At 40.0% G+C, this 18543-nt stretch overlaps 1 protein-coding gene and 1 long non-coding RNA gene across 3 annotated transcripts in view; one reads left to right on the top strand and one right to left on the bottom strand.

Annotated features, from left to right (window-relative positions):
* Positions 1 to 7265: 7265 nt before the first annotated feature.
* LOC131678654 (apoptosis-inducing factor 3-like) overlaps positions 7266 to 18543 on the top strand; it is a 161556-nt gene continuing 150278 nt past the window's right edge. Inside the window, exon 1 of the mRNA XM_058958900.1 lies at positions 7266 to 7631. Coding sequence (XP_058814883.1) covers positions 7589 to 7631 — 43 coding nt within the window. The 5' untranslated portion in view covers positions 7266 to 7588. The remainder of the gene's footprint in view (positions 7632 to 18543) is intronic.
* On the bottom strand, positions 9443 to 10872 carry LOC131678662 (uncharacterized). Of its 2 annotated transcripts, none has more exons than XR_009303712.1 (3): positions 10736 to 10872; positions 9955 to 10673; positions 9443 to 9894 (listed from the first exon to the last, which is right to left on the bottom strand). It is a non-coding gene; the product is annotated as an uncharacterized LOC131678662 (long non-coding RNA). The 2 variants fall into 2 exon arrangements; XR_009303713.1 differs by having other exon boundaries at positions 9986 to 10673.

Below are 18543 nucleotides of genomic sequence, written 5' to 3'. Positions count from 1 at the left end.
AAAACACGCGAGCAAACTTTACTGCTATTTAATCGGAGCTACTGGTAAACGTGTTGACGCGGTAAAACGTGTTATTTAGATTGATGTTGAGAAAAACTCCGAGGGGTCGGGCGATGCACCAAGCATTACTATCTACCGGGGGTGGATGGATGTATAACACAGAAAGTATAGGAGGTAATTATCGATTTCAACACTCCTCCTCGATGTGAAACCTCCTTACTCAATCCACTTCATTGTTCCAGTCCCAACATCTCGCAGAATCGCTTATGTTTCAGCGGTCCCAACGGTTTCGTAATTATGTCAGCTGCCATCTCCTCAGTCGGACAGTATTCCAACATGATCTGTCCGTTTGAACACAACTCCTGAATGTACTTTTCCCTCGTGTCGATGTGCTTTGATCTGCGGTTAACCCTCTCGGTCCGCACGAAAGAAATACAGCCTTGGTTGTCCTCTCGCATAGTAGTTGGCCTCTCCTGACACTCACCGAAGTCTGACAACAGATGTCTCAACCAAGTCGCCTCCTGGCACGCCTCACTAAGGGCAACATACTCTGCCTCCATAGACGAAAGGGTGACACTTGATTGGCCACGACTTGCCCACGAAATCGTCGCTCCGCCAAACATGAAGGCGAATCCCGATGTTGATCGTCGACTGCCTAGATCACCAGCCCAATCGGCGTCAGAAAACCCTAACAGTTGTTGATTTTTGTTGCCACCCAATCGCAAACTTTATGCTGCTGTTCCTTTGAGATATCTCATCACCCTCTTAGCCGCCATCCAGTCTTGTTCCGTTGGTGCAGCAAATTTTCTTCCGAGAATTGCTGCGCTATTTGCAATATCCGGACGAGCCACAACAGATAGATATAATATGCTTCCAACGACACTTCTGTATTTAGAAACATCTTTCAGCAGTTCACTGTTGTCCTCAGCTTTAATGTAGTTCGGGTCCATCGGCGACTTGTTCGGTTTGGCTTCACTCATACTTTGATCCTTGAGCAGCTTGTTGATATAGCTCTGAAGACGAATCGTATAGGTATCATTGTCACGGCGAACTTCCATGCAAAGGAAGTGGCGCACATCCCCAAGACGCGTCAGCTCAAATTCACGACTCAGACCATTCGTAATTTCTTCCAGCTCGGTGACACATGTCGAAGCGATTAGCATGTCGTCAACGTACACAACTAAAACACTTGAGTAGATCCGGAACCTCTTATATACAGACAAGCATCAGCTGATGATTGCTTAAATTGTAGTTTTGTTAAAACCTCGTGCAATTTCTTATGCCAGCAACGTGCTGACTGACGCAGGCCGTAGATGCTCTTCAGCAGCCTGCACACGTAGCTTTCTTTGCCTGGCACTTCGTATTCCGGCGGCTGGCGCATGAAGACCTCTTCTTCCAACAAACCGTAAAGATACGCTGTCTTAATGTCCAAATGAGTCACCGTCATTTTTCGCTTAGACGCCACAGCCAACAATGTGCGGAACGTTGCGTGTCTCGTCACCGGAGCAAACACATCCTCGTAGTCTTCGCCGAATCTCTGCGAAAATCCTTGGGCCACTACTCTTGCTTTTGTATTTCGCTACAGTTCCAGTTTCATCGCGCTTCAGTTTGTAGACCCACTTCGATCCTACAATTTTGCGACCTTTTGGAAGCGGCACGAGCTCCCACGTTTGATTTCGCTTGTGGGATCGCATCTCGTCCTCCATAGCTTCCCGCCAGTCAGCAATCTCCAATGCCTCGCGAACATTTAGTGGTTCATCTGTGGCGCACGCCGCGGTTTCCTCCGCGTAATCGAGAATATAATCTTTCGTGGTGTCTTACCCATTGTCTGTCGTTTCGAGCGACGAACATCTTCCGCCTGAGTGGGCCTCTCGTCTTCGGCCTCGAAGAACTCTGCATCCGAGTCAGGCGTGTCCCCGCCTTCGATCTTAAGAGGATCTCTCTCCTCCTCAACGACCGCTCTACGCTCTCCGCTTGCTTCACTGGTCAACGGTACATCGATCGAGGAAGAACTATTCCCTAATTCAATAAAGCGCGCATCGCGACTGATAGTAATGGAATCATTATCGCAATCAACGAATCTGTAGGCCTTATGGTCCATTGAGTAACCTACAAATCGCAGCTTCTTCGACTTACTATCCAGCTTACTTCGCCTCTGATCGGGTACGTGCACATATGCCTCAGCACCAAATGCACGAAGATGACCCAGATCAGGCTTGTGTCCCCACCATAGTTCATGGGGAGTCTTTGTAATACTTCTTGAGGGTAAACGATTTTGCAAATACGTTGCGGTGAGAACCGCTTCTCCCCAGTAACGCTTCTCCATGCCTGAGTCGATCAGCATGCAAGTGGCCATTTCCGTGATTGATTGATTTTTACGCTCGGCCACACCATTCTGCTGGGAAGTGTAGGGCGTGGTGTATTGTGGCTTGATTCCTTCTGCACGGTAGAAACTCTTCAGTTCGTTATTACAAAATTCGCCCCCACCGTCGGAACGAATGACACTAGGTTTACGTTGAAATAGGTTCTCCGTCCATCGAACATAATCTTTGATCATCTGAGTTGCCTCCGATTTGTGTTTCAATAAATAAGTGACCGTAAAGCGACTATAATCGTCAATGACGTAACGATTAGCGCTTGGTAATGACGTAACGATTAGCGCTTGGTGTTGCGGTTTTCATCGGACCACACAAATCGGTATGCACGATGTCAAGGATTCTTTCTGATTTGCGCTCAACCACAGGGGAAAAAGGAAGTCTGGCAGATTTGCCCTCCAAACAACATTCACAAACAATGCGCAAGCCACAATCACCTACCTTTATACCCGTTGCAAGATTTTCTTTGATGAGCCGTTCAGCAGCTGCCCAGTCACGGTGACCGAAACGCCGGTGCCACTGATGCTGACAGTTCTCTTGATGCTCACCTGTTGTCGCCTTGTTAGAAGCTTCCGCAATCCGTAGGTAGTATAAACCACCATAACGACATCCAGTCGCCACGATTATTCCTTCTGCATTCACAATCCGACAGCCTTCGCCATCGAAATTAATTGTGAGATTCTTTTCCGCTAACTTGGCCACTGAGATTAGACTGGTGGATAGCCCCGGGACAAACTTTACACCTTTCACGTCAATTTTCACGATGCTCCCAGAACCGTTCACTCCATTCAGCACTCCACAGCCCTCTCCAAGGATCTGCGTCTTTTGCCCGTCAGCGAGCGTGATCCACCCACCGTTGAATTCACTTAACGAATCAAAAAATTCACGACTGTTCGTCATATGGGCACTTGCCCCACTGTCAATCACCCACGCTGATGGCTGTACACTTTCACTGCCTTCTCAAGTCGCTCTGAGCGGTTTTTGCTTTTGCATTTTCCTTTTCAGTTCCACTTTCTGCCTTCTGCGAGGCTTTAAACTTTCGGCAATCGCGTCGCAAATGACCGGAACGCTTGCAGAAATGACACGCGAGTTTCCTTTTGCTTGCTGTCCACCGATCGCATCGCCTTTTCGACTTTTGAACCAGCGCTCTCTCGTTCCAAACGACGATGAAATTCATCCATCAGTTTGGCTTTGACGATGTCCAGGGAAATATCATCGTCTTCGCGGCTGTCCAGAGCCGAAACAATGCTATCAAACGAAGGGGGAAGGCTTCTCAAAAGCATGCACACCTTCGTGTCTTTATCTAACTCGGTACCGGCGGCATCCAGACGGTCAAACAGCTCGTCGATCTCACGTAAATGATCTTCCAGATTCCCGCGCTCGGGCAGGTTTACTGAGCATAACTTTTTCAATAGTGAAACTCTTACCGATCGCGTCGTCTTCTGATGGTAAGATTTCAAAGCACTAAACACACTGTGAGCATCAACACAATTTTTCACTAGCGATAATTGGCTGTCTTCCAACAACAGCACCAACGTTGCTTTAGCCTTTCGATCGGCATTCCGCCACTCATCGTCCCGATCTTCCTCGTCAGGGACGGGTTCGCTCACTACTGTCCACAGATCTTCTCGTTGCAGCAGCATTTCTACGCGAACTTTCCAGGTTTGCCAATTTGTCCCACTCAGCTTGGGAATAGCAAATCTGGCGTCAACCATCTTGGCAAAACAATACCGTTATCGTGCACAAGCAAAACTTTCCAAGAGAAAACTTTTCACAGCTAGCGTGCTTGCTCCTCCATCAACAGCGCACTAATACAAACAAAAAAAAACGTTCTCGAACCTTCGCGTTACTGCGTCACTTTCGACCGAACAATTTTCACCGATTCCACAGGATTCCGAACGCTTCCTGGGCCCATAACCTGTCGGCGGAATAAGCAGGTGAAACAGGACAGCGGACACAGCGTAGTGGGTTTCGGATTAAGGTTGGTGAAATGAAAAACACGCGAGCAAACTTTACTGCTATTTAATCGGAGCTACTGGTAAACGTGTTGACGCGGTAAAACGTGTTATTTAGATTGATGTTGAGAAAAACTCCGAGGGGTCGGGCGATGCACCAAGCATTACTATCTACCGGGGGTGGATGGATGTATAACACAGAAAGTATAGGAGGTAATTATCGATTTCAACATCTATCTATCTATCTATCTATCTATTTATCTATCTATCTATCTATCTATCTATCTATCTATCTATCTATCTATCTATCTATCTCTCTATCTATCTATCTATCTATCTATCTATCTATCTATCTATCTATCTATCTATCTATCTATCTATCTATCTATCTATCTATTTATCTATCTATCTATCTATCTATCTATCTATCTATCTATCTATCTATCTATCTATCTATCTATCTATCTATCTATCTATCTATCTATCTATCTATCTATCTATCTATCTATCTATCTATCTATCTATCTATCTATCTATCTATCTATCTATCTATCTATCTATATCTATCTATCTATCTATCTATATCTATCTATCTATATCTATCTATCTATATCTATCTATATCTATCTATCTATATCTATCTATCTGTATCTATCTATCTATATCTATCTATCTATATCTATCTATCTATCTATCTATCTATCTATCTATCTATCTATCTATCTATCTATCTATCTATCTATCTATCTATCTATCTATCTATCTATCTATCTATCTATCTATCTATCTATCTATCTATCTATCTATCTATCTATCTATCTATCTATCTATCTATCTATCTATCTATCTATCTATCTATCTATCTATCTATCTATCTATCTATCTATCTATCTATCTATCTATCTATCTATCTATCTATCTATCTATCTATCTATCTATCTATCTATCTATCTATCTATATCTATCTATCTATATCTATCTATCTATATCTATCTATCTATATCTATCTATCTATATCTATCTATCTATCTATATCTATCTATCTATATCTATCTATCTATATCTATCTATCTATATCTATCTATCTATATCTATCTATCTATATCTATCTATCTATATCTATCTATCTATATCTATCTATCTATATCTATCTATCTATATCTATCTATCTATATCTATCTATCTGTATCTATCTATCTATATCTATCTATCTATATCTATCTATCTATCTATCTATATCTATCTGTCTATCTATCTATCTATCTATATCTATCTATCTATATCTATCTATATCTATCTATCTATCTATATCTATCTATCTATCTATCTATCTATCTATCTATCTATCTATATCTATCTATCTATCTATCTATATCTATCTATCTATCATTATCTATCTATCTATCTATCTATCTATCTATCTATCTATATCTATCTATCTATCTATATCTATCTATCTATCTATATCTATCTATCTATCTATCTATATATATATAAAAGTCAATGTTTGTATGTATATGATTTATAGACTCCCAAACGGCTTAACCGATTTCCGTAAAAATTTGCACACAGTAGGTATTTGGTATGGGGCGTGTTTGTGTGCTATTAGTTGGAGATTATCTGCCCGCCAGATGGCGCTTTGGAACAAATTGTGTTTTCCTCTTATTTTGTCGCAGCAACGCGCGATGGGCATTAGCTAGTTATTTCTTAAAAATGTGTAGTTCGTGGGAATCGAGTCCTGATACACAACCATGCACTGCTAGGCCCTATGTAAAACGGACTCAGACATCACTTCGTACTCATCACCCTGTAATTCCGGAACCGGAAGTCGGATCCATTTGAAATTCAATAGCAGCCTGGGGGTGGGCGTAGCGTAGTTAGTAAATCGATTGCCTTGTACGCAGCGTACCTGGGTTCAAGTCCCGGCCCCGCACATAGGATTAGAAATTTTTCATAATAGATTTTTCTAACCCGCAGAGGCGAATGACCTTAAGGTTAAAACCTCTATAATCGAAATAAAAAAACTACAAGGGGCAGCCCTATGCGGTTGCACGAACTGTAGACGTTGGACTATACTACTTAATGAAAAATATTTATTTTCTTAGTACATTTAGAGTAATAATAAATCAAATATATTTCTTACGTATAGTTTAAGCACAACCAATCAACATCGAATATTACATATTGAACCAAACCTTCTTGGTTATCAGGTCATTTCATTTGTAGTAGGTGATCAAATCCGATTTAACTTATTTGAGATGATCAGAAGAAAGAAGACAGAAAACCGTGACCGAACTAATATCTGGAACTAAATTGTTATAGCACAATATAAGTTTTTAAAAATTATAAAAGCTTTTCAATTGTGTGTGGTAAAAAACCCGGACCGGTGAAGAAAAATCAAATTTTAGGCAATATAATCACTAGAGTGACAAGAAAAAAAATTACCCATTGGCCCACCCCTGAGTCGATTCCTAGTCCCACCAGGAGTACTTGCACCATATTTGAAGTAAATCGAAAAAGTTTAGCTACCGGACCAACGTGCCTGAAGTTTGTATGGGATTTTTCGACAATTTACATGGAGAAGACACACTAGCTCGCATTTTCGCCGCCAGGTGGCACAGTATGCATCGTATTATCACTGTAATAGGAAAGATAATTTAATTGTCTACAACTTTGTCGAAGACTGCTAGTCAATCCGGTTTTGTTGAAAGAAGTTATTAAACTTTTAGCGAAGTGATGTCTGAGTCAGTTTAGCATAGCAGTGTATGGTTGTATTGTGTTTACCGTAACGCCAACGACACGACTAGACACTAGCATTGCGAAACTGTATCGCAAAAATGATTACCCCTCAGTGACTCAGGTAACTGGTAATGTCAGAATTGACATTTGATTAGAAAATGCATAAAACTAGCAACACTGGCGAATCTATTAGTTTTTTCAAACAGCAACCGCTTTGCTTGGTTACGCTTTGTTGTGACGATAAGATGAACATGGAAAAACGAAATAATTTTCTCCTTGGATCGTTGAACGATGTTCTCCAAGATTTTCTAAAGTTGATGATCTACTGCGCCGAGGATGTGAAGGCCATCATGCAGGACCTAGAGCCGATGTAATCGCTTAAAAATAGGCAGCGCTTAACTGCAGCTCAACAGACATTGAACCCGATACATACAGAAATCAAGTTGAGCCTAAAATATCTGGACATCTTGGCGAAACATTTACTTACTCAGAGTGCGGATGCGGCCTACCGTTTGATGCATGATCAGCAGTGCTTTCGAGATCTGCGGAGGAGGTGCTATCGGTAAGTAGGCTCTTACTGCCGGAATATCCTACTTGGTATAGGAATCTGTGCTCGTTAAGTGTATGTATGTGTGTTTTTGAACTAGAACCGTTATTTTTATCTATTATCAGATTGGAAATGCCCGCCGAAAAAAGCTCCGTTGCACTGGTTGCTTGTGGAAAGAAGTGTTAGCGTTTAGAAGGGTACTGGCACGAGGTATAACATGAATCTGGAGTTGTTGAAGCTTCCTAATAAGGATGGTTCATCGAATAGGCTTGGAAGGACTTTTAGAAAAAAAATAGCCATTGCCTGTGCAGCTAAGACGGCAAGGATATTGTCCTTGTAGAGATAGACAGAATTTCTGGACAGCTTGTGGTTCGATTAGGAAATAAGAATTTTTCGAAGAATTTGAGGAAAGACAAGAGAATATTATTGATTGTGGTGGCTGATGTGTGAAGCGATGAAATCGACCTGAATGATGGCGAGGATTTCTTGATTTCTATTACCAGCGAAACCAAAAAAAACCTAAGTTCATACAAATACGTGGTGTGTTACAAAGGTTTAATCGAATGAAAATTTCCGAAATACATAGATCCTACAAAACTCAACTGTCGTATGCTGCCGCTATAAGCATAATTGTCCCATGATCTATGGGATTCCCTATATACATGGGACAATTATGCGTAGAGCGGCAGTATGTGGTCGTGAGATTGCAATGAACATCAACCTCAAGCGCTTATCCGCACAAGTGTGCTGTGGTGTAGAAGGTGAATGCCGCAATCAATATGCTTTAAGTTAAGTTTGAAATAAATCTAGAGAAAATTTTCAATAGGACGTAAGTAACATTGAGAGCCTCTCTTTGTTTACTTTCTTTTTCGTTTATTACGACGTTATTACAACACTTTGCACTAATTTTCCAGTACATATCGAAAGCCGACGGTTTTTACTAGAATATTATGCAAAGAGTAGAGTAGTAAATGTTGAAATGGCCGAGTAATGAACAGAAGAGAAAGACCCCAAAGAGAATCTCTCATTGTTACCTACGTCCTATTGAAAATTTTCTCTAGAAATATGGCTCATTTTCATCACCAATTAAAATTTTACTTACAGATGAATTCGCAAAATTTAATTTATCTGATTATATATTTAAAAAGATTGAAAACACGATATTTTCTAATTGATTATACAAAGAGTGGGACTACTCCATCATCCACATTAACGAATTTTTCAGCAAGAACTGAATTCCAAAGATTCTAGGAGATGCAAAATTTTAAATAAGAAAGTATCAGACTAGAACACCGCATGCACCATGGATACCATTGTAACTTGAAAGGTTACTTTTAGAGATCAACGTCGTTGGATTAACCATCCAATTATACGAAATTTAAATCATTGTTTGAAATCATTGTTAAATTAATATACAAAAGCCTAAATTAATATACAAAAGTCTCAAACATAGAGTAATATTTCAAAAAAGACCGTCGGACGTAGGTTTTGATTTTGATAGTATATTTATAAATCAAAAGCCCATACATTTTCAAAGAGCTTGACGCCATCCTGCCGGCAATATTGAAGATGGATCAATGTTTCTTGGCGGAGCGCATTCATCTGTGGATTGCATGAAGGTATCAGTGTCTCTTTCTAATCCTACATCCAAATAATTCAGCCTAAACGGGCGATGGAAACGTTTACCGTCCTTTCAATCAGCAAACTTAGGCGTGGCATCACCTGAATGAAACTTTCCTACAGTACATCATTTCCTGACGTTTGTGCGCGTTTCAAGAGGAAGAGGCACGCAATAGTCAACGTTAATGACGTACAATTCACTTAAATGCGTTTAATTGATTCCTAGATTTATTCATTTTATTTATTTCATACCTTAATGACAAACAATTCCTTTCAGAGAGAATCAACAGTTCACTCGAAAATGATGCTGTCGGCTAAACATACGTACTGCGTTCTGGGGCCCTATTCTCACAGTCACGTCACCTAGTGACTAGAAGGAAATGTTCTAATCACCAAGTGACGTGACTGTGAGAATATGCCCCCTGGTCAGTGGTGATAATAATGTTGGAGCTATTGCTAATATACCGCTTTCTTTAAGAGGACAAGCTTTGCAGGATCATATACGAATATTTAATCTGTTTGCTGGGGATGGATTTACGGTCTCATTTCTCTGATTTATTTGGATCACACATCTACATCTCTCGAAATTTTTATCTTGCTGGCAAGGAAGATTGCGGCTTGGTTAATGTTTCATGGCTACCAGCGTTTTGTCGGATTCCTGTGTAAAATCGAAGAAAAAACTATGGTTTGAGGACTCTCCATATCTTCAAAAACTTACTTGTAAGAACAGTATGGAACTATTAAATTACCTTCCGTTGCAACCTTCAAGCTATTACAAGAACTTCACCTTAGCTTCGTCATTGAGTGCTATCTACCTGTAAATAATCCCTCACTTCTGTAGAATACTGTCATTTCGGAATATGAAAACGGTCCATCCAAGGCCGCTTTTCCATTTAATTAATATTTGTTTATCTGTTGTGTCAATTTAATTCAATTGATCATTGTCCTTGAGGTAAAAAATATTAAGAATAGCCAAAAATTTTATCTTTCTGCGGTTGAACCTTGACCAATGTATCCAATTGGTTCCCCAATTGTATTTCATACATGCCCATGCGCTGAATATACGCCGCTGTCATGCGGTCTTTACAACATTCAGCAAAAGCTCTTTACTGTTTAGATCAAACCGCACATCCTTTATTCTCAGCTACTTTCTTAGGTGCTTAAATCGTAGGCATTGACAATTGTATCGTACGCTCCGCATAATTCCTTGAATGATTATTTATGCCTAAATACCAAAGTTAATTGCAAAGGTGCTTAGAGAATAAAAACTCCTTGGTGCAGGCTTAGTCCGTGGATAGCACAATTCTATCACCTTCTGACCATACAGCAGCAGAATATAATTCACTTTCTTTGTGTAAAAATCGTTATGTTGCACATTATGTAAAATCAACCGCACTGATTCCCAAAAAACATACTTTCTACTTAGAATTCAATGCACTGGGAAAAAAGAAAAAAATCTTTACTAAATAAAATTAAGTACAAAGCTGAAAGTGTCTTACCGGTGGAATAAAAAATTAAATGAAATAGAAATTTTTGCACGTACTAGGTACGAATTGAATTTTTTTTTATTTTCTGTTAGATACTATCGATTGCCATGACACGACAAACAAAGCAGTGTTGCGCGAGACAGTTATTTTTCACCATTATCGAGGGGTAACTCAATGAACTGGTAACTGGCGGTAAATAACTCGAACACTTTTTCTTTGGAATATTTCACGAAGTTTCAGCACAGACTAACAGACATAACACTATGAGGGAATTCCTTCAAAAAACATCGATCCGACAATTTTCCCAGAACACTAGCTCCACCTTTTATTCAAAGTCCCAATCACTCATTTACTGGTGGGTTACCCCTCAGGTTTGGGAACAATTTTTCACTAGTGGTCTATCCCCCATATGCTTGTTCATATGTCAGTGGCGCCATAATTTCAAATGTGGCCACAGTCCCAACTACAAATATATTTAAAATGACCGTTAAAGCGGGCGAAGCTTTGTTTTTGAGTGTTATGTCTGCTAGTCTGTGGTTTCAGGTCGTGTCGTTGGTAACGCTGTTTGCCTCCGTTTGTGCTGTGTAATTTTCATCGATTTATTCTGGATAACGGCGCGAGTTTTGTATTTTGTACATTTACGTAGGTTAACTAAGTGGTTTTGCTACAGTTAATATAATTAGTTTTGCCTAAACGATCATCACCTAGGACAAATTAGCTACGTTAAGTTCAGTGTCTTAAGTGAATAAAACTGCCGGTGCCATTATCACTCACCACTACCTACATTGCTGAAACAAACGACCAGAATACTAGGTACCGATCGCTAGATTGCTGCTGTGTGTGAACTGCTCGGAAAAAGCAAAATGATCTGCAACTAATGTTTGTTAAATATTGAATCGGACGAAACCTCTGTTACTTGCAAAGGCTTTTGCTCCGACGAATACCATGCTGAATGTGTTGCCCTCTCGGTGCAGGAGGCGCTTAGCTGTACACAGCAGCGGAATATCTTATGGATGTGCACGCCTTGCACCGACATCATGATCGATGTTCGCCGATTTGAGGCATTTTCTGAGAAACGCAAGTTGCTATCGCAGTCTTCCAGCTTTGCACCCGTCCGACCTGCTATTGTTTCTGTTCACACTGAACCACAAAACCGTGCATTAGATTTATTTTAAGAGGTACGTCAACTAAAGAAACAGGTTGCGGCTATTAATGAAATTATTGCTGACAGATCGTACGAAGTTACCCAATCGTTTACAGAAGCAAGCTCTCCTTCAGATCAATCGTCGCCGTTCTCATCAACCCAACTGAAGCATGGCTCCAGAAATGTTTCTCGTCTTGGTAATTTGTCAAGCTCATCTGCTAAACTCTGCTGGCTATTTTTCACGAGAGCTAAAAATTCAGTTACTGAAAGGAACATCGCGGATATGGTAACAAAATCGCTCGGAAAGAACCCTGCCGTTGTGAAAAAACTTGTGCCAGACTGGAAAGAAGTAGCTTCGATGCCTTTCATTTCGTTCAAGGTTGGAGTAGATTTGAAACTGAGAAATGCTGCATTGTCACCGTCAACTTGGCCAAGAGGGACTTGCTTTCGGGAATTTCACGAGAAATTGAATGTATGGGAACCTGCTGAATAAGTGTTAATGTATATGTAAGGTTATGTATATGAAATGTAATGTAAATGTGATATGCAGTGACTTTTGTGATAAAACGTACATATATTTAGTTTAAATAACAGTCTATGTCAAAGATGAAGTTAATAAATAAGTATCAGTACTCGATTCGCATGAACTTTTGTGAAATAATGGTTTGGTTTAGCTGAATAGTATGTACAGAAGAATTATATATATATTTTGGTTAGAACATTTTAGCTCCACTAACTTTTCAACGGAGAGAAATAGATATTAGGTGTCTTCCACAAAGTTGTAGAACAGGTATTTTTCAATAATTCTTCGGAACATCTCGATATTCTATCTCTTTTATGAAAAGTTAGCGTTGGCGACCTCTATGCGGCCACAGGTGGAACTAATATTTTATAACCAAAACATAACTAGTATTATGTACTACAATTATTCTGAACATTCTATTGAGCTAAACCTAACAATAGGGATCTTTAGGGGTGTGCGGGTTGAGGCATATTCTGATGCAGATTAGTACCGTGAGTTGATATCTCAGTCTATTTTCAATTTTTAGGCCCAAAACTATTGAAATTTTTTTTCCTTTTAGGACAATAACACATCTAAACTCATGCGACTTGCACGACCCTATAGGTTGCCTTATCAGATCTACCATAGTTTTCAGATGAAACTTGGGATGGCAGGCAGCTAGCGGATTGCAAAAGTGCCAGATCATGTTGTGTGGGGTGCTGTCCCGGTTAACAATGAGGCGAACAAGATATTTGCAGATACGTCATTTAGTAGGACAACTGTCAGTTTGTTTATTAAATTTATTTGCCAGTAAATTTTTGGTTTAACTAGCTCATGTATTTGCTATTTGCGCTTGAAATTAAGTAATGTAGTGGTAGTAATAAGCTTCCCATTTTGGTTTAAACGCAAGGACAGTTTTTAAAACAGGATTTGATTAATTAGTTTAGCTCATCTAAGAAATTTTATCAATTCTGTAATTTAAAAGGAATTTGACGGAACTTGGTGAATTTGGCCCCACTTGCAACTGGTATAATCAACCTGCACAAAGTGTTGCAAGGCTGTTTTTTGTAACAAAATGTGTTATCATTCAGTCCTTCGCTATGCAAAATCACGATATTATGACAGATGGGCTAAGCGCGGCCGTTCCTTTCAATCGGGAAAGGGCGCGTGGAATTTTGGTGAAATGCGCTAATAGTGTCGTGGTGGTACTAGTTGTCTCTTTCGCTCTACCCATCATCATCGGCGTTGACTCATTTTGCATTGTGCGCTTGGGTTCAATGTTTGTGGCGAATGTATTGGTAGGTAGGAGAACTGGTGGTAAAATGAACACGTTAAGCAAAGTTATTATTTTCTAACTAATAATCTGGTATCATATCTGGTAAAAATACTTCGTCATAAACACATTTTTTCAAACATGATTCTTGATTTCTAAACATGTCCAAAAATGAGACATGTTTATAGCGAGTGGGTAAAATGAACATGTGGCGGTGGTAAAATGAACAGTTTCTAGTGACCTGAAAAATGTCCTGTATGTATGCAATGCGCAGCGTTGGATAGCATTTTCCGATCAATGCTAATATAACAACAAATCATGAGCTTTGCATACACACAGGGTATTTTGCAGGCAAACAAAATTGTCACGGAAGAATTGATTTTTCATGACGTAATATTAACCATTTTACAATCCTGTGGCATCGAAACACATTTACAAACTTGGGGTTATCCATGGGTGTTTCAACTTTTAGGATCTGTTTGAGAGCAACTAGAAAGCTTGTTCTATACATGAGATGTGATTATATTGTCTAAAATTTGATTTTTCTTCACCGGTCCGGGTGTTTTTTCCCACAGTACTTAGTGTACTAAGAAAATAAATATTTTACATTAAGTAGTATAGTCCTACGTCTACAGTTCGTGCAACCCCATAGGGCTGCCCCTTGTAGTTTTAAATTTAAATATCAGAAAAGAATAATTTAATTAAAGTTTAAGAATGATATGAGTGTACTCGTGTACCCGCTATCAATACATATGAAAAACTGACACAATTTTTCCAAATTAAAGATCCCTATCTATCTATCTATCTATCTATATATAAAAGTCAATGTTTGTATGTATATGATTTATGGATTCTCAAACGGCTGAACCGATTGCCTTAAAAATTTATACATAGTGGGCATTTTTATGGAGCGTGTTTGTGTGCTGTTGGCTGGGGATTATTGGCCCGCCAGATGGCGCTTCGGAACAAATTGTGTTTTCCTCCTATTTCGCTGAAAATCGCAACAACGCGCGATGGAAATTAGCTAGTTATTTCATAAAAATGTGTAGTTCGTGGGAATCGAGTCCTGATACACAACCATGCACTGCTAGGCCCTATGTAAGACGGACTCAGACATCACTTCGTTAAAAGTTAAATGTGTCACCTAGTAGCGAAAATGCGAGCTAGTGTGTTTTCTCCATGCAAATTGTCGAAAGATCCCATACAAACTTGAAGCACGTTGGTTCGGTAGCTAGACTTGTTCGATTTACTTCAAATTTAGTACAAGTAATCCTGGTGGGACTAGGAATCGACTCAGGGGTGGGCCGATTGAATTTTCAAAAATTCATTATTTTTCTGAGCAGTCTAATAATCATATTTTATGTATAGCTAAGCATTCTAGTTATATTTTGCCATTATCATATATCGGAACTATAAATATACAGTCGTGATTCGCTGGTTGGACACTTTTTAGCTGGACCGCTTTTTAGTTGGACCTCCGCTAGTTGGACCGTTGTCCAACTAAAAAGTATCTGAACGTCAAAACCTCATGTCAAATTGACTTTGACAATCTATCTAATCTTTTACACTACTGTCTTCTTTGGAGAGTTTTTGACATTTGTCAGTCGGTCCAACTAGCGTATTAAATTCGTTAGTTGGACATAGGCTGTAGCCCATCCAACGAATCACAACTGTACAAGAATTGTAAGCGTCGGTAGCTTCCTCCAAGAAAGTTACTGGGAATTACGCGTATTTTATTTCGTTTTTTTTTTTTTATTTTATGCTTATTATTTGTAAAATGTTGAGTGGGCAAATGTTTTTTTCGTGTTTGGTGTTAACCTTCCTCCAACCCTCCTCTTGTAGTGGTAGGTGTAAGTAGGGGTTTGCCCACTACTCGGGTTCTTGTTTGCCCGGCGAACCCTTCTTTTCAGGGCGGCCTAGGTGCCTCTGCAGAATTTCGGATTTTCGTAACACAACAAACAAAAAGGGAAAACAAATAAATTAAATTTTACCGTGTTTATTTTCTCCTAATACTCTCCACTGCTGCTGCTGCTGTTAAGCTGCTACTGCTGGGCGGAAAGGTGGGCGGTCTCGTCCGACCGGCCGGGACAGCAACGGCCGAGTTCTCCTTGTTTACGTTGGCTGCTCCGGCAGCGGTCCTTAACAATTAGCTAGGGAGGTGAGCTTTGCTCCTTTGTCGGAACCTCCCTAGCGACGGTGGTGACGAATCACCGGATTCTTTGCTCCCCGCAAAGAATCCCGGAAGACACCGCTGTGTTCTTCCCAGGGGGAGCCGTTGTCCACCCTGCTTCGCCCTCCTTGGCTATTAGCTGGGAAGGAGAGCAAGGCTCGTTCGGCTTATCCTTCCCAGCGAGGGCGGATTGGTGCGTCTGGATCCTTTACGGTTAGCCGGGGAAGCGAAAGCTCCTTGGTAATTAGCTTCCCCCGACGGCGATCCAGCACCACACTTTCTACTGTGCCCGAACCACGAGCCGGCACTTTTCGACAGGTATTTTATCTGTCGCACGCGCGCACTTCACCTCACTGGTTAAACGTGGCGGGAAACTGTCCCAAAAAAACTTGTTCACGGACGTCTGTTTATCTTCGTGGTTCGTCACTTTCTAACTATATTACGATGGCCGCCTTCCTCACGACACGAAAAAACAAACACCAACACCAAAAGAACCGTACCGCCGCATATCTGTCATCGCTATGTGTAGCATATCCAGCACACTTATTGCAGCAAGAGGAGAGCGGTGGCCTATCTAAGCCCTATGTTTCTTGTATACAAACATAAAACAAAAATTACTACACCTATCTGATTACACAAAACCGTTCACAAACGCGAAACTATATAAAAATTTACAAACTAAATGTGAACGGTATCGAACAGCGGTGAGCATAACTTTAACGTAAACAATACACTCTACGGAGTGTATACGCAAAAAAAGGTATATTTCCACCCAGTGCTAAATTGTTACCCTGACGAGTTACAATCTCGCCCACACCGGGTGGAAAAAAATTGGCAACAATTTTTTTCTAAACTAACACCTAACACCAATACAATAATAATGAACGAAATGAATAAATAAATAAATAAATAAACAAAGAAAAACTAACTACACCTAATTATTTCTTCCGCAATTTATCAAAATTCATCAAAAAATTAATCGACCGGATGTCCTCATTGGTGAAAAGTTTGCCTGTGTTTGGCCTGATAATACTGACAGCATACGCGAAGCGAGAGGCTATCAGCCATCGTCATTATTCGGTTATGGGTTGAACCCTAAAACCAATCCGAATACAAAATCGGAAACAACCGATATTCCAAAATTCTGCAAGTGGCATTGACAATTTTCAATGTTTCAACTTGCAGGGGAACGGTTGCCGGCATTACATTGTTCGTTTTTCCATCGACTGTCCAAAAATGTCTTTCGTGTCCTAACGGTACCAGTACTACAAGCTTGTGCTGGGGTTTCAATCCAAATACATTCATACAATTATCCCATTCATTCATCCTCAATCACTGGCCTACTCGATCATTCACATTCCGATAAGCGCTCCGAATTGACCCCAAAACAATTTCATCTTATCATTCACACATGCATTCATTCCTTCAATATGATTCTGCACTCATACATTCACACATACCATACCGCTTAACACGTCATCGATTCTCCCACTCACAGACATTCCGGACAAAAAAATTTGTATATTCGTCCCTTTTCGCCTCAAAACGCTTCGTACATTGGAAAAGAAACGTTTGAGAAGGACCAAAGAATGTCTTTCGCATAATTTAAAAATATCGAAATGATTCCCGCTAGAATCAAACGAACCATCCCAGGTTTAACCACAAACCCAAAATTATGCGAAATAAAACTTTATTATTTGATTCGAAATCGAAGACGCGGTATCGTTTTACCCCATTCGCTCTTCCACTCACACTACACTGATCCAAATCAGGGTACACCTGCATGATGCAGAGCATTGATGCGAACATCGGGGAAACTGTCAAAATTGATGATGATATCATCCATCTGAATGGATGAATGAATCATCCTCAAAATATAAATAAAAACAAAACATCAAAATCGGTTCGCAAACTGTTTTTATTCGCGGTTTTTGTCGTGACTAACGACTTACCTTTCAATATAGGGGCCCCTTTTCAAAATTTCGGAAGAAAAATGATGTAAGATTTTGAACGCTTATATCTTTTGTTGTACTGAATGGATTTAATCAATTTCTTCGGCATTTTGTCGAAAATATTTGTACCAATGTTGTATTAAATTTTGGAATATGTAGGATATTCATTATCAACGGAAAAATAGTGTTTTGAAAAATCTTTCGAAAACGACTCAAAAAAGTGAAAATTTTCAGCCCATCCCGCACAGAGCCGTCAAAATGGTGCAGCAAATGAACAATAAAATAATGAAAAGTTTATATAAAGGTCCACTACATGTTTGTTACTATGATTATTCGTATTGGGTTGCTTGACGAGAGCAGTTGGTGGGGGAAAGCCGGGATATTAATTTTGGTTAAGCCATTAGAAGTCGGACGGAAAGGAAAGGCTCATGCACGCCACGAGAACGAGCGAGAAAGCGATAGTAGTGCATATTAGCGAAAGCGTTACGTACATTTTGAACCTTATTAACTTTTCTTCTACAAAACGGATTGCCAATCTTGTTTCATAAATCGGAAGGAAAACGTTCAATGCTTGCTACCGATACGTTCTTTGCTATATAAAATTTGTTTAAATAGTTCGAAAACTACTTTAAATGAAATCAACATTAATGATAAAACCTATAAATAGGGGTGTCGCAGCTTTTCTCAAAGCCAGACGTGTGTAAGACGCAGTGCATAACAGACGTGCGTGGTCGTGAGAAGCTGCATCGGACGACCAATCAAATCAGCTACCATCGAAG

This window comes from Topomyia yanbarensis, chromosome 2, assembly GCF_030247195.1.
Source record: "Topomyia yanbarensis strain Yona2022 chromosome 2, ASM3024719v1, whole genome shotgun sequence".
Lineage (NCBI taxonomy): Eukaryota > Metazoa > Arthropoda > Insecta > Diptera > Culicidae > Topomyia > Topomyia yanbarensis.
Note: the sequence above shows the minus strand (reverse complement) of the source record. Positions and strands in the feature narration are given on the sequence as shown.